The 14,945-nt window shown below is 49.5% G+C and overlaps 2 protein-coding genes across 2 annotated transcripts in view; both read right to left on the bottom strand.

Moving 5' to 3' along the window:
- The window catches only part of LOC144116251 (uncharacterized), a 30,159-nt gene extending 15,898 nt beyond the window's left edge, over window positions 1-14,261 (bottom strand). Inside the window, exon 1 of the mRNA XM_077650968.1 lies at window positions 14,013-14,261. Within this exon, the coding sequence (XP_077507094.1) occupies window positions 14,013-14,193 (181 nt within the window). The 5' untranslated portion in view covers window positions 14,194-14,261. The remainder of the gene's footprint in view (window positions 1-14,012) is intronic.
- On the bottom strand, window positions 4,507-8,999 carry LOC144116250 (uncharacterized). The gene is made up of 2 exons (XM_077650967.1): window positions 7,099-8,999; window positions 4,507-5,188 (listed from the first exon to the last, which is right to left on the bottom strand). Exons 1-2 carry the CDS (start codon window positions 7,451-7,453, stop codon window positions 5,145-5,147), a joined length of 399 nt encoding a protein of 132 aa, XP_077507093.1. The 5' UTR covers window positions 7,454-8,999; the 3' UTR covers window positions 4,507-5,144.
- Window positions 14,262-14,945: the final 684 nt, after the last annotated feature.

The following is a 14,945-nucleotide window of genomic DNA, read 5'->3' as shown; positions in this document are numbered from 1 at the left end:
GAACAGATCGAGGGAATGTCGCATCCAGTGCCCTGATACGCAGGTTTGCATCGCACACCTGTGAAGAAATGTGCACAAATGCCTTTCTTATTTTTACTCAGTTTACCATAGTATGGCATACATGTTATAATGCAGATGTTATGCTTATTTATGCTATTACAGTAGATGTTATTCTTGAACAATATTTATGACAAGTAGTAATCATAAGTTCGGCACGCTTTTTTTTACTTGTGCCATGTGCAGCACTGCTCCTCCTGTTACTTGAGTGCTTTTACATGTTCATGTCAGCTTACTTGCGAGTACTGACATCTGATAACACTTTGGAGGCCTCGATAGGAGCAGTGCAGAGGAAATGAAACGAAATTGTAAATGAAATTTCTCCAATCAATACTATGACTACTACACCATGTACAGCAAAACGCATCATAAGCAACACACTGAATTCAACATATTGCCCATGTTTCCAAGACAAGTGCCTGGAACACTTGGTAGACTTGTGACTTACAAAATAAATTTCACTGTGAACGTGATGAAAAAGCACCAGCACGAAGCATTATAGCGTTAAAAAGTAACAGTAATTGTGCATGTCCTGTTTGAGAGCACGCGAGTTCTGCGTGTATCTTGTCCGTGCTAATCTTTTACTCTATTAATGTAAAGATTAGGCTTCTTTACTAATGTAGACATGCACTGCGGAAAGAAGTACCCAGTCTAGTGCCTCATTTATTTTTTCTTCAATGCCACGTGGCTAGTTAACACCCATTACAACGTCGGAACGCCTGAACTCCTGTCTCTCTACACATTGCGGGCATTGCATGTTTGTTTTTCAAAAGTCATGATCGATCGAACCATTTTTTATGCTTTCAACTGAGGTCACATATGTTAACCCGCACTCTCCAATAGGACGTTTTTTTCTCTTCATTGTAAACAAATGCTCGCGTAAATGCAGCGCACGTACGTACATACCGAAGTACTCCTCAAAGGAGGCCCTCCAATCAGTGGTATCGACAGATATTCTTGACGCCGCGGTTAATCCATACTTAATCGCCTTGCACATGTTAGCATGAGGTCTGAGGAGCTCGCAGGTGCAATGAGCTGAAACACGGCTTAACCTGATTAACCGCGGCGTCATGAAAATCGGTCGACACCACTGGCTGGACGGCCTCATGGCGCTTCGTTCTTGACTTGTATTCGACTATGTTACAAATGAACAAAGGGCATCGAAGAGCACCGTTACAAGGCTGGTTACTGTCGCTCTTACCACCATGACGTTCAATGCGTAGTACCCTTTGTGGCAGAAGTACGCCGGCTTGTTGACTGCGTCAGATGGTGCGCGGATGCAAACTAAAGTTCCGTCGATGGCACCCATGCACCCCTGGAATCTGCTGTCCAGCCGCTGAACCCCCCCCCCCCCCCCCCCCCCTTCCCCTGCTCAGTCACCAGTTCCGCCGGAGTGTATGGGAACGAAATCCATTCCTGTCCCAGGCGCTAATGGTCAAATGTTCGTCGCTGGCAATCACTCCCTGAAAGCTGCCTGTGCCGTATGCCGTAAAAGCGGAGCGCGCACAGCAGCTGCTGCTCCACTGTCAGAGCAGTACTTGTGTATACACGCGCTGCCGCTCAAGATCGTCGCGCAGTTCGTCGCACAGCCCCATCACCAAATCCTTCGTGAGTCGGTAATGTCCACGGAATATTTCGCCAGGTATATCGAAGGCGTCACGATGATCGTGATAACGGCTGCTCTCCGGCTCCATGCCTAAAAGAGAGCGGGCAAAATAGACCTTGCCTTGAAACGGGCACTTCGAACGAGCAACCATAAAGAATGGTACTTTACAGTAACAAAGTACTCACTGAACGCAATTCGGCCACACCCAGTGCGTCGACTTGCGTTTGTCTGTTTAGTAGTAGCTCTATGGTACAGTGAACTAGAACATATACAGTGGCTCGAGCGGAGGCCCCCGGCTCACCGTTCGACGCGTGCCTCCTAACAGGCGGGCTTGACGTCCCGCCTGTTCTGCGCCAGGTAGTACAGTGCTGTGACTGAACGCTTCGTGTGTGCTACCTCGGACGCTCTAACAGCTGGGCGCCCCACACCAGCTGTTGTGTGCAAAGTGCGGCGCGCGTGTGACCAATGACTGCCGAGTTTCCCGTCATCAGCACACGCGCGCCGCGAAGACAACTGACTTTTTGACTGTTTGTGTAAATAATGTATATAGTATATTTATTTTGCATTTATAGTGTTCACTTTTAATGTTTTTATGCAGTGCATATCTATTTTATGTAGTGTACTATTTACCTCCCCCCATGTCTTTCTTCTGTCCCCTCACCTCTTTTATTTCATTTCTCCCACCTGCCTGCGATCCTTCTTTCCGCTGCCCCAGCTCAGGTGCCGCCGCACGTGATGGCAGATGCCGGGGCTAGCAAAAATCTTTTACCTTCCTTTTATGTTATTTTAAATAAATCACTACCACCACGCGTGCCTCCTTCGGGAGAAAGTAGCGGCGGCGCTGTCGTCGCCCGCACTTGAAGCGAGCGCGCTTGTCGTCTGCTACTGCGCATGGGTGTGACATTCCCGTAGAGCCAATGGGGACGATTTTGAAATGCGACGGTGGCGGTGCCTGGGAGTTGGCGGTAAAGGCATAAATTGCTCAAAACTTTGCTCGCTATGCTTGCGCCGGTCGCTGTCGTCTGCTGCCACTGCGCTGCAGCGTTGCCCGCGGCGGCACTGGCGGCGCAGACGCGTTGTGTCATTGACTCCAGCCGCGTTTGCTGCCAGATACCAGGATCGCTGCAATCGTTCCGACCGTGGCGACACTTATGGCGCGGACGCGCAACTTGCAACATGCCACAGCACTGGCATCGCTTCGCATTGCTTTCGTCGCGGCACCTCGCCTCTTTCGTGCCTTATTCTGCGTCAGTGTCTTGATGATGCCGCCCAAGCGGCGGTTAAACCACTGTTACGCGCCAGGCTGCACAACTGGGTACGCAAGGACAGCCCAAGAGCGGAAGTTATCTCTTTTCAAGGCTCCCGAAGATCAAACCCAAAGGCTTGTTTGGCAGCGAAATATGCGCAGGCTTGACAGGCCGCTTGGCCCCGATTGTGCAGTTTGCGAACTCCACTTTCAACCGCACCTCATTTTGCGTGAATATGTCCACGTTATAGATGGAAAGGAAGTCAGATACCCGAGGGGGACTGCAAAGCTCGCCCCTAATGCAGTTCCAACCCTTCTTTCGAACTTGCCCGCCAATTTGAGCAAGACAAGTACGACTCCAAGGCTCCAAAGAAAAAGACGGCAGCAAGAGGAGCCATGCGATACCAGATGTAAAGTTCGCCGCTCGGACCGCGATCAAGAGAGAGATCATGGTGCGGACGTTGCAGTGGACAACGAAGAATGCGAAGGTGTTGCCGCAACGGACAAAGTTTTTAATGTCGTCGACCTGCGTGGACTCACACCTCCTTCGAAATCTTGGGCGCTGCATGAGTTCCCTGGATTTACCGGAGTGTGCTACGTGTGCTGGGCACTAAATGCTGCGACGAATGAAGTTACTGTCGCAAGAGCAGTGTTTTTCGACACTGAGGCCGAATGCACGGTCGTGACGTGCAAGGTGCATCTTTTGGGCAAGCTAGTAAAAGAGAGTAATATTGTGTCATTTCAACAAGCTGAAGGTGTCCTGAGGAGGGCAGCTAGCATTCCGATTTGTTGCGGAGCAGCAGAATGTCGTCGGTATCGTTCGAATTGACGAAAGGTCTCTTTGCACAAACGGAAACTAATATGGAGGCATCTACTTCAGCGTGAACTGCATTGGGAAAGCACCAAAAGAAGATGAGCACAAGCTGAACACAATTGTTCTGCTAAAGTTTAATTTGAGGGAGAAAAATTGTTTTTAGCGCAACACAGCGCTTGTTTCAACCTGTATACAAAAGGCACTGTGGCGCGCTAAAACTTTTCCACCCTCAAACATGAACGAATTAACTTGCCGTAAAATTAGCACCGCTAAGCTTAGTTTGTGACATGACTTTAACAGGTTCAGTGAAATTTTAAGGCAATTCGTCATTTATAGTGCATGCGTCAAGGAATCTATTAATTGTAAAGAATAATTCCGCGTTGCGTCTAGCTGGAATAGCTTTAAAAAAATCTGTCTCGCTGGCAGCAGTCACCATCTATTCAATTCCATTTCAGAAGTGTGTGTGTGTGTGTGTGTGTGTGTGTGTGTGTGTGTGTGTGTGTGTGTGTGTGTGTGTGTGTGTGTGTGTGTGTGTGTGTGTGTGTGTGTGTGTGTGTGTGTGTGTGTGTGTGTGTGTGTGTGTGTGTGTGTGTGTGTGCGCTGATTGTGAGAAGGATCCGAAAGTGTTTGATTAGGCTCTTAGCATTTATGTCTGTGAAGTGTCTTGATTCCTACCTAAAAAATTACATTGTCTTTTTCCAGGGCAACCTTGCTTACGTTGCAAATATCTACGTAAGTAAGTGGTAGTAAGTGATTATTTATTTAAAATAACAAAAAGGAAGGTAAAAGATGTTTGCTCACCCCGGCATCTGCCATCACTAATCGGCGGCACTTGAGCTGGGGTAGCGGAAATAAAGGATAGCAGGCAGTTTGAAGAAGTGAAACGAAAGAGGTGAGGGGATAGTAGGAAAGAGATAGGGGTGAGGGCATATATACACTATTTACAAATTATAATTCAATTGTTCAGGCTGCGCGCGTGCGCCAACGAACATAGAAACAACCGCGACACACGCGCACAGCACTTGCACACAACAGCTGGGGTGGGGCGGCCAGCTGTTTTAAGCGTCCGAGGTAGCACAAGCGGAACGTTCAGTCACTGCATAACACTACCTGGCGCAGAAAAGACGGGACGTGAGGCCCGTACGTCTGTTCGAGAAATACACACAAGCTCACCATGGTTCGCTCGCGGGTACGCGCACTGCCCTGCGGCCACAATAGCGTCTTGAGCGAGTCTGGTAGGATGCCCAGCGCCCTGTAGGCCGCGAGCATATCACGACGAGCGTCAGCGAACGCGGTGCAGCGAAGGAGCAGATGTTCCAGTGTCTCCATTGCACCGCATCCAACACACACTTCACTCGTCGCTAGTCCGTGGCGCACCCGTCGTTCCCCAGGCCACACGCAGCCAATGCGCGCGCGGAGGATCATTGCGCGTTGCGCCCGCGAGAGGGCGCGGCAGCCGTTGATGCTGCAACATGATATATAAGGGAAAGGGGGACAAAGCAGACGTAAGTAACTATCGTCCCATAACAGTGACATCTGTGGTTTACAGGGTGGTGATGCAGATTATAAAGGATAGACTGCAGGCTTGGGTGGAGAACGAAGGGGTGTTAGGGGAACTACAGAATGGGTTCCAGAAACAAAGGAGGTTGGAGGACAATCTATTTTCATTGACACAGTGTATAGAAATTGCGGAAAAGGAACACAGGCCCTTATGGCTAGCATTCCTGGATATTAGGGGAGCCTATGACAACGTTACTCAGGAGCATTTGTGGGACATACTGGGCACATTGGATGTGGAAAATGGAGTAATTAATCTTTTAAAAGATATATATATATATATATATATATATATATATATATATATATATATATATATATATATATATATATATATATATATATATATATATATATATATATATATATATATATATATATATATATATGTAACAGAGTGCTCATAAAAGGGGGAAAAATGTATCAGGGCCTGTAGAGATACAGCGGGGGCTTATAGGCATGGATGTCCTCTGTCCCCTTTGTTGTTCATGTTGTACCTGCAAGGGTTGGAGACCAAGCTAGAGGGGAGCGGACTAGGCTTCAACCTATCTTTTTTCAAGCAAGGGGAATGGATTAAACAGACATTACCGGGACTAATATACGCGGACGATATAGTGATAATGGCTGACAACAAGGAAGACCTGCAGAAGTTATTAGACATATGCAGTACAGAGGGAGATAGATTAGACTTCAAGTATAGTAAGGAAAAATCTGCAGTCATGATATTTGATGAAGAGGGCGGCGAGCATAGAATACAGGAGTTCCTGCTAAAAGTAGTGAATGAGTACAAGTATCTTGGGGTGTGGATAAATAACAGTGCTGAGTATCTGACAGAGCATGAAAAATATGTAATGAATAAAGCTAGCAGGAATGCAGCTGTCATGAAAAATAGGGCACTGTGGAATTGCAATAGGTATGAGGTGGTAAGAGGGATCTGGAAAGGGGTGATGGTCCATAGCCTGACCTTCGGTAATGCGGTCCTTTGTATGAGGCCAGATCTTCAAGCAAGGCTAGAAATTAAACAACGGGGAGTAGGGAGGTTAGCTTTGGGAGCACATGGCAATACACCAAATCAGGGGGTACAGGGTGATATGGGATGGGCATCTTTCGAGAGCAGAGAGGCTAGCAGTAAGATAGCATTTGAGGAACGATTGAGAAAAATGGAGGAAAAGCAGTGGGCTAGGAAAGTTTTCAGATACCTGTATATAAAGAATGTTGACACGAAATGGAGAAAGCGAACTAGAAAATTGACAAGCAAATATCTGGACAGCAGTAAGGGGGCAAAGCAATTATCGGTTAAGAAAAAGGTTAAAGAAACAGAGAGAGCTCTGTGGAAAACAGGGATGCTGACGAAATCGGCACTGGGAACATACCGGACCTTTAAACAGGAAATTGTCAAAGAAAATATCTATGATAATTGTAGGGGAAGCTCTTTGTTGTTTGAGGCCAGGACTGGAGTTTTGCGGACTAAGACGTATAGAGTCAGGTACCATGAGATAGACACTCTGTACATGGTGTGCGGAGAGGAGGAGGAAACGGCTGAACACTTGATACTTTTCTGTAAAGGGCTTCACCCTACAGTGGAAAGCAGCGGGGCTGACTTACCCAAGGCATTGGGGTTTAGGGATAGTGAAGGGAAAGTGGATTTTAAGAGGTTAGAAGTAACCAGCTAAGGTTATCTGATTGGTGGCTAAAAGCAAGACAGGAGTAAAATTTCACAAGACATGGCTAGGTGGCTTGAGCCATCGCCCGATTTAAAGGGTTCAGCCGTATCCATCCATCCATCCATCCATCCATTCATCCTGGGAATGCGCTCACCTCCCGCGATGCGTGGGTCGGGATGCTGCCGTCGGAGATGATCGTGTATGACCGCTCGCACGTCCTCCGGCGCTAGCGGGGGATCGCTCGGAGGTAGTTGGTGTGCGGCGGTCGCAAGTTCGTCGGCCTCCTCGTTGCCCGCGATGCCGCAGTGACCGGGCACCCACTGCACGCGCACAACACATCCTTGCTGTGCAAGGCGCTCGATGTTTGCACGAATGCCGCGCACTAGGGGGGTACCGCGGCCGATGCACTGTAGGCGGGTGAGGGTGGTGCGGGAGTCGCAGAGCAGAGCACTCCTGGGTGGCGGAGGTGCGATGGAGAGCAGCAGGTCCAAGCCCAGCTTTATCCCCATCAGCTCCGCCGTGGTAGAGGAACCCAGGAAGTTGGCGTGAGTCTGGCTGTGCAGTCGCAGGGCTGGGATGGTAGCCGCCGCTGCGATGGAACGGCTGTCGCGGACCACTGAGCCGTCTGTGTACACGAGGACATGGCCCTGAAGATCCTCCTGGATGACGGCTCTGGTCAGCTGCTGCACAGCGCAGAGGGGTGTGCTCCGCTTTCCCGCGATGCCGACGATCTCGCGCTGTATCTCCGAGGCAGCAGGCCAGGGCGGGCAGGGGCCGTAGGGGGGGGGGGGGCGGCTTCTGTGAGGCGCTCATAGTCCAATAGCGCCGCACCCATTTGCGAGCGTGGGTGCGTGCGTATCCGTCGCAATAGCGGGCCGCCGTCTGGTGCGCGATGTAGACGATCAATATGGTGCAGTGCCCTGAGCGCTGCTTAATTGGAGCTGGAGCGGCCACGCTCCTGCCTCGGCCAGTGTTGCGGCGCACTGCGAGTCCTTCGGCAGGCCGAGGCACACGCGCAGGGACTTGCGGTTCTGGAGTTCGAGCTTCCTCCAGCACGGTTTGCGCACCGAGACGAGCGGCAACGCGTAGAGTGCCGCCCCCCAATGCTGCGGCGTTGTATAGTCGCAGCGCGGCTTGCTGGCTGATGCCCTGGCCTCGAGCGGTGAGCTTGTGTACGGCGGCGGTGATCCTCTTCATCTGCAGACACGCCTTGGTCGCCGCGGGGCGGAAGGAAAGGCGCCAGTCGATGTCCAAGCCAAGGTACCGCACCGATTTGCGCCAAGGAATTGGAGTCCCGCCCAGCGACAGTGGCGCAGGGCGCGCGCGCGAGCGCGAAACGCAAGCCATGGCTACTGATTTGCCCGCGCTCAGCGACAGACCTATGCCGTCCAAGCGGACGTCGATTGCTGTCAGCGCTCCCTGAAGGCATGGATGGATGGATGGATACGGCTGAACCCTTTACATCGGGCGGTGGCTCAAGCCACCTAGCCATGTCTTGTGAAATTTTACTCCTGTCTTGCTTTTAGCCACCAATCAGATAACATTCGCTTGGTTACTTCTAACCTCTTAAAATCCACTTTCCCTTCACTATCCCTAAACCCCAATGCCTTGGGTAAGTCAGCCCCGCTGCTTTCCACTGTAGGGTGAAGCCATTTACAGAAAAGTATCAAGTGTTCAGCCGTTTCCTCCTCCTCTCCGCACGCCATGTACAGAGTGTCTATCTCATGGTACCTGACTCTTTACGTCTTAGTCCGCAAAACTCCAGTCCTGGCCTCAAACAACAAAGAGCTTCCCCTACAATTATCATAGATATTTTCTTTGACAATTTCCTGTTTAAAGGTCCGGTATGTTTCCAGTGCCGATTTCGTCAGCATCCCTGTTTTCCACAAAGCTCTCTCTGTTCCTTTAACCTTTTTCTAAACCGATAATTGCTGATTTGCCCCCTTACTGCTGTCCAGATATTTGCTTGTCAATTTTCTAGTTCGCTTTCTCCATTTCGTGTCAACATTCTTTATATACAGGTATCTGAAAACTTCCCTAGCCCACCGCTTTTCCTCCATCTTTCTCAATCGTTCCTCAAATGCTATCTTACTGCTAGCCTCTCTGCTCTCGAAAGACGCCCATCCCATATCACCCCGTACCCCCTGATTTGGTGTATTGCCATGTGATCCCAAAGCTAACCTCCCTACTCCCCGTTGCCTAATTTCCAGCCCTGCTTGAACATCTGGCCTCATACACAGGACCGCATTCCCGAAGGTCAGGTTAGGGACCATCACCCCTTTCCAGATCCCTCTTACCACCTCATACCTATTGTAATTCCACAGTGCCCTATTTTTCATGACAGCTGCATTCCTACTAGCTTTATTCATTACATATTTTTCATGCTCTGTCAGATACTCAACACTGTTATTTATCCACACCCCAAGATACTTGTACTCATTCACTACATTTAGCACGAACTCCTGTATTCTATGCTCGCCGCCCTCTTCATTAAATATCATGACTGCAGATTTTTCCTTACTATACTTGAAGCCTAATCTATCTCCCTCTGTACTGCATATGTCTAACAACTTCTGCAGGTCTTCCTTGCTGTCAGCCATTATCACTATATCGTCCGCGTATATTAGTCCCGGTAATGTCTGTTTAATCAATTCCCCTTGCTTGAAAAAAGATAGGTTGAAGCCTAGTCCGCTCCCCTCTAGCTTGGCCTCCAAACCTTGCAGGTACAACATGAACAACAAAGGGGACAGAGGACATCCTTGTCTAAGCCCCCGCTGTATCTCTACAGGCCCTGATACATTTTTTTCCCATTTTATGAGCACTCTGTTACCTCTATATATATCTTTTAAAAGATTAATTACTCCATTTTCCACATCCAATGTGTCCAATATGTCCCACAAATGCTCCTGAGTAACGTTGTCATAGGCTCCCCTAATATCCAGAAATGCTAGCAATAAGGGCCTATGTTCCTTTTCCGCCATTTCTATGCACTGTGTCAATGAAAATAGATTGTCCTCCAACCTCCCTTGTTTCCGGAACCCATTCTGTAGTTTCCCTAACACCCCCTCGTTCTCCACCCAAGCCTGCAGTCTATAATTTATAATTTGCAACACCACCCTGTAAACCACGGATGTCACTGTTATGGGGCGATAGTTACTTACGTCTGCTTTGTCCCCCTTTCCCTTATATATCATGTTCATTCTACTTAATCGCCATTCATCGGGGACTTTCTCATCCACTATCATTTTGTTCACTACCTGTATTAATGTTTGCTTGGATTTTGGTCCTAACTTCTTTATCAACATAATCGGGATACCATCTGGTCCTGTTGATGTGCCGCTAGGAACCTTCTTCTCTGCCCTTTCCCACTCTCCTTGCTCAAGTGAAGCTATTGCTGTAACCGGTCTATCCTTCGATAAATTATGTACCACGTGCTTTGCTGAAAATTTTTCCGTCATCCTTGTTCCTATGTGTTTTGTTGCTTCATCCCCTTCTAGTCGAATACCCTCATCTGTAACAATAAACCTTTGTTCTAGCCTAGTTTTATTACTCATTGCATTTAGATGTTTCCAGAATTTTTGGGCTGCTTTTCTATCCTTTTTATTTACTTTTGACATCCATTGGGCACCCTTTCTTCTAATTTTCTCACTAATCAAATAGGATGCGTCCCTTCTACACTTTATGAAGGTATCCCATTTTCTGTCTACTTCGGGTTTTGGTTCCCCCCTCTTGGAATATCTGTGTTCCCTGGATGCTTCCTTGCGCTTTGCTATTGCCCTCTTGACCTCCTCATCCCACCAACTCTTGGGTTTGCATCTTTTCCCTTTTAGCTTTACTCGCACCTTAGCTACCTCTAGCTCCAGTAATCGAGTTAATTTGGTATAAGTCCATTCTGTTTCACTATCCTGAAAAATTACTTTCTCGATTTGTTTGGTTGCTACTTCCAACTGCTTTTCTGAGTAAAAATTTCCCCCTGATTGTTCATATTGCTTCAGTCCTACATTGCTTTTTCTTCTGAAGCTCAACTTGATACGCTTGTGGTCACTACCTAGACTTCTGGAACCATCTTCATCTATGCTCATTACCCCTAATCTGTTATACATCCTCTGTGACATTAGTGCATAATCTATCGTCTGGTGCAGACTCCCCGCCTCCCATGTTATGAGCCCTTCACACTTCTCGGTGCTGTTGCATACAACTAAATCATGCCTGTCACACATGTCCTGCAGCATGCTTCCTGTCGAATCCGTGTACCCATCCAGGTCTTCTATGTGTGCATTCATGTCGCCTAATATAATTATCTCGCCCTGTCCTCGTAGCTCATCAATGTCGCTTGCAATACATTCTAACATTTTCCTGTTTTCCTCTTTGGCATTAACCCCTGTCCACAGGTATACAAAGCCAAGGAGTGTTTGCTTGCCTGCCACTGTTCCTTTTAGCCATAAATGTTCCCTGCATCCCAGTCTAACCCTTTGAAAATTCATACTTTTATGAATGAATGCCCCAATTCCACCTCCCTTTCTGCTGCCCTCTGTTCAATTGCAATATTCCCATGCGTAGTCTGGGTTACAGGGTGGTTGCTCCATGTCTCTAAGATGTGTTTCCGCTAAACCATATACCATTAATTCCTCCTGTCTTAACTGTTCTTCTATTTCCTCCCATTTCAGTCTATTCCTGCCACCTTGCATGTTAATGAAACCTATATCTGAATTAACTTGGCCCTGGCGCTTGCGTCTCTTTCTTCCCCTATGGTTCCATTGTCCGTTTGATCTTAATTCTTCCTTCTCTACACTGGTTCCTTCAGAGCTCTGGGTCCCCCCAAAAAAGCTGTTGCCTGGCGACCTATCCTACTACCCACCTTCTTGCCAGTGGCACCACCGTAGTGGATGCCATGCTGTGCAAAAGGGTGGGGCCTAACCTCGTACACTTCCCTGTTGACCTCCATCACCTCGTATCTTAGTCGTCGACTCAATAGCCTAATTACCCGATTAGTTTCCACGACCCTCCTTTCCGTTTCGCGAGCCTGCCTCTGGACCTCTGGGATTGTGCATATGGTCACATGCACACTCTCAGAGGCCTCTCTAAGCCTACGCATCCCCACCTCCAACTGCGTTACAAGATTCTGGCTCCTCCCCTGCAGTACATCATTGAGACCAGCATGGATGACCACAAGGTGTTCGCCATCCATGCTGCCCACCACCACCTCCCGGGCTCTTGCCATTGCATCCACCATGCACTTTCCCGACTGAGCCTCCACCTGCACCCGCCTGTCTGCCTTCACTGCCGTCAGAACGCCTCCCTCAACCCTCGCTACATTCGAGTCCTCAACCACCAGAACTCTCCTGCGCGCCAAACGTTCGCTTCCTAATTCCATCTGTTGGCCTCCGGATCGCTCTAGCTGACTCTCCTGCCGCTGTACGCTATTGTCGCGAGTTTCCATGCCCGCTTTAACCTTTTTCATTTCGTTCTCATTTTTCTCACTCAATGCTCGCTGCACTCAGCACTGTACGATCGACGAGCCTCGTCCCCCACCTGACACTTCTCCGAACTGGGGTGCCCAGCCGGCCGCGACCTGAGCGCTTCAACCTGTTTTTCTAGCTGGGTCCGCTTTTCCCGCTCTTCTTTAATCTCGCCCACCATTCGCTTCAACAGGGCGGCATTATTCTCCTCCTTTTTAATCAAATCGGCGACCTGGGCTTCCAGCTTAATCCGTGCCACTCGTTCGACCTGCCGGTCCGCATTAAGTGCATCAAACCCAGCTTCCCATTCCCCTTTTAACGCATGAACGGCGTCCCCAAACCGCTTGCACATCTTACACACGAAGCTAGCCTCATCCGCCTCGGCTAAGCTCCCGAACCCGGTCTCATCTAAGTAGCACCAACGGTCGCACTCCTGGCACTGTACTAACTCCCCGTCCTCGTCCACCGTAACTTTCCTAGCTTGCCGACCCATCGTCCGGCCGACTACGCCTTGTGAAAGCCCGCCAAAATTCCTATGCCGATAGCCCTCGACCCTGCGCAACGTAAAAGCCCGCCAAAAATTATTCTCACACACCTCCGCTGGCCTCCCTACCCTTAACTCGGTCTAAAACTACCGCCCGACAGCATGTATACAAGTGTAAATACCAAAAGCACTTAGCTTCGGACGTAGTCGCTGCAGCTCCCAGCCACGTTGCTTCCACGTTCCTCTCCCGCACGCGGAGCGCCTCGCCCGGTGGCCCGCGGCACCACAGAGCTATGTCGTCCGCGTATATGGACATGTACACATGGTGTCGGCCGCTCGCGGGGAGGCAGGCCGGCACCACCGACATGGCCACATTGAACAGGAACGGTGACAAGACAGAGTTTAGTTGCAACAGGGCAGAAAGTTGAGCTAGTTGGTACACGTTCATTATGAAAAACGTGTAACGCGGGAGATTGTTGAAGCCTATCATATCGCGGAAACGGGGCATACATGTGTCAGTGACCCTTCAGTTGGATTGTCTGAAGGAGAGATAGGTTATTTGAAAGAGCGATTGAAATCCGTGTGTTAATCTCTTCCTGTACATCGGTCGGCAAGTGGCGTGCGATTACTTTGGGTTGTTTTGGTTTTTGTTTATATATAGAAGCCTCTGAATAAAATTTCTTGTAGTTGCGAGTAGCGCTGTGTCCCCTCTGTGTCGTCGTTTGATAGCGCCAGGTTTTTTCATAATGGACAAGACAGAGCCCTGCGGCACGCCCAGTTCCACCGGGCGAGGCTCGGAGAACTTGCCCCCTACTCGCACGCGCGTAGTGCGCCCCGTAAGGAAGCCGCGAACATATTGCAACAAGCGCCCGCTCACACCGGCTCCTTCGAGCGCCGCGAGAATTGGTGCGCGGTGGACGTTGTCAAAAGCGCTCGAGACGTCCAGCAGCAGCAGCAGCGCGACCTGTTTTGCCGTCCTGGCGTGCTCCAGCGCTGTGACAACGTCCGAAATCGAATCTGCCGTGCACCGCATCCCACGGAAACCCGTCTACCGCTCGTCAAACAAATTAGCATCCGCGGCTCGCTCGTTCAAACGCTGCAACGCCATATGTTCCATGAGCTTACCCGCTGCCGATGTTAACGCCACTGGACGGTATTCGTTCAGATCCGTGGGTGGGCGCCCTGGCTTGCGAATGGGACAGACGACCGCTGTGCGCCAGTCCTCCGGTAGTTCCCCGCGTTCCCACACCAGGTTGATCTGCTGCAGGAGGATCTGTCGTTGCTCCGAATCCAGGTTTCGTAGCATTTGGTTGGTCACCCCGTCTGGTCCGGGCGCCGACCGACGGCGGCAGCGCTGCAGCGCGTTATTCAACTCCGCCGCGGTGAAAGGCGCGTCGCAGGGACCTTCCGAGGTGACGGGAGAGGGAGTGGCGCCGCTTCCGGGGCTCTCGAGCGCAGCTATGCTAGCTGCGCCTGCGGGGCTGTGCGGCGCGAACCGGTCGGCGAACCGCTACGTAAATCTCTGCAAACAAGAAAATGTCGCCTGCAGAAAAAGGTTCCCAAGCCTAGTTGCAAGACATCCCGCCGACTCCGAGCTGCAAATATGAATATCAAGAGGCTAAAATCCAAAGTTGAGACCTTGAGCGAAAGCATTCCAAGGATGAAAAATGAAACTGCAGACACAAGCGAGAAAATTCTGCAAGACAGGTTAAAACACTTGTCTCCATAGCAGCAACTAGCTGAAAGGCAATGTTTTGAGGCAGCGAAGCGAAAGAACACACGAGGAATGAATTTCAACAAGGAATGGATGCTCGAGTGTATTCTGCTAAAAATGCGTAGTCCCAAGATCTACGATTACATTCGGAGACAAAACATTTTAGTACTTCCAGGAAAGACGACAATACGGAAGTACATGTCAAACTACATGGGTAGCTTTGGATTTAATGAAAAGATGCTTGAAACATTAAAACAAAAGACATCAGGGATGGGCACCTTCAAGTGCCATGGGGGCTCAGTAATTGACGAGATGAAACTCTCGGAGCATCTCTCTGCTTACAC

The sequence above is a fragment of the Amblyomma americanum genome, chromosome 1, assembly GCF_052857255.1.
Source record: "Amblyomma americanum isolate KBUSLIRL-KWMA chromosome 1, ASM5285725v1, whole genome shotgun sequence".
Taxonomy (NCBI): domain Eukaryota; kingdom Metazoa; phylum Arthropoda; class Arachnida; order Ixodida; family Ixodidae; genus Amblyomma; species Amblyomma americanum.
This window is presented reverse-complemented; position numbering and strand designations above follow the sequence as displayed.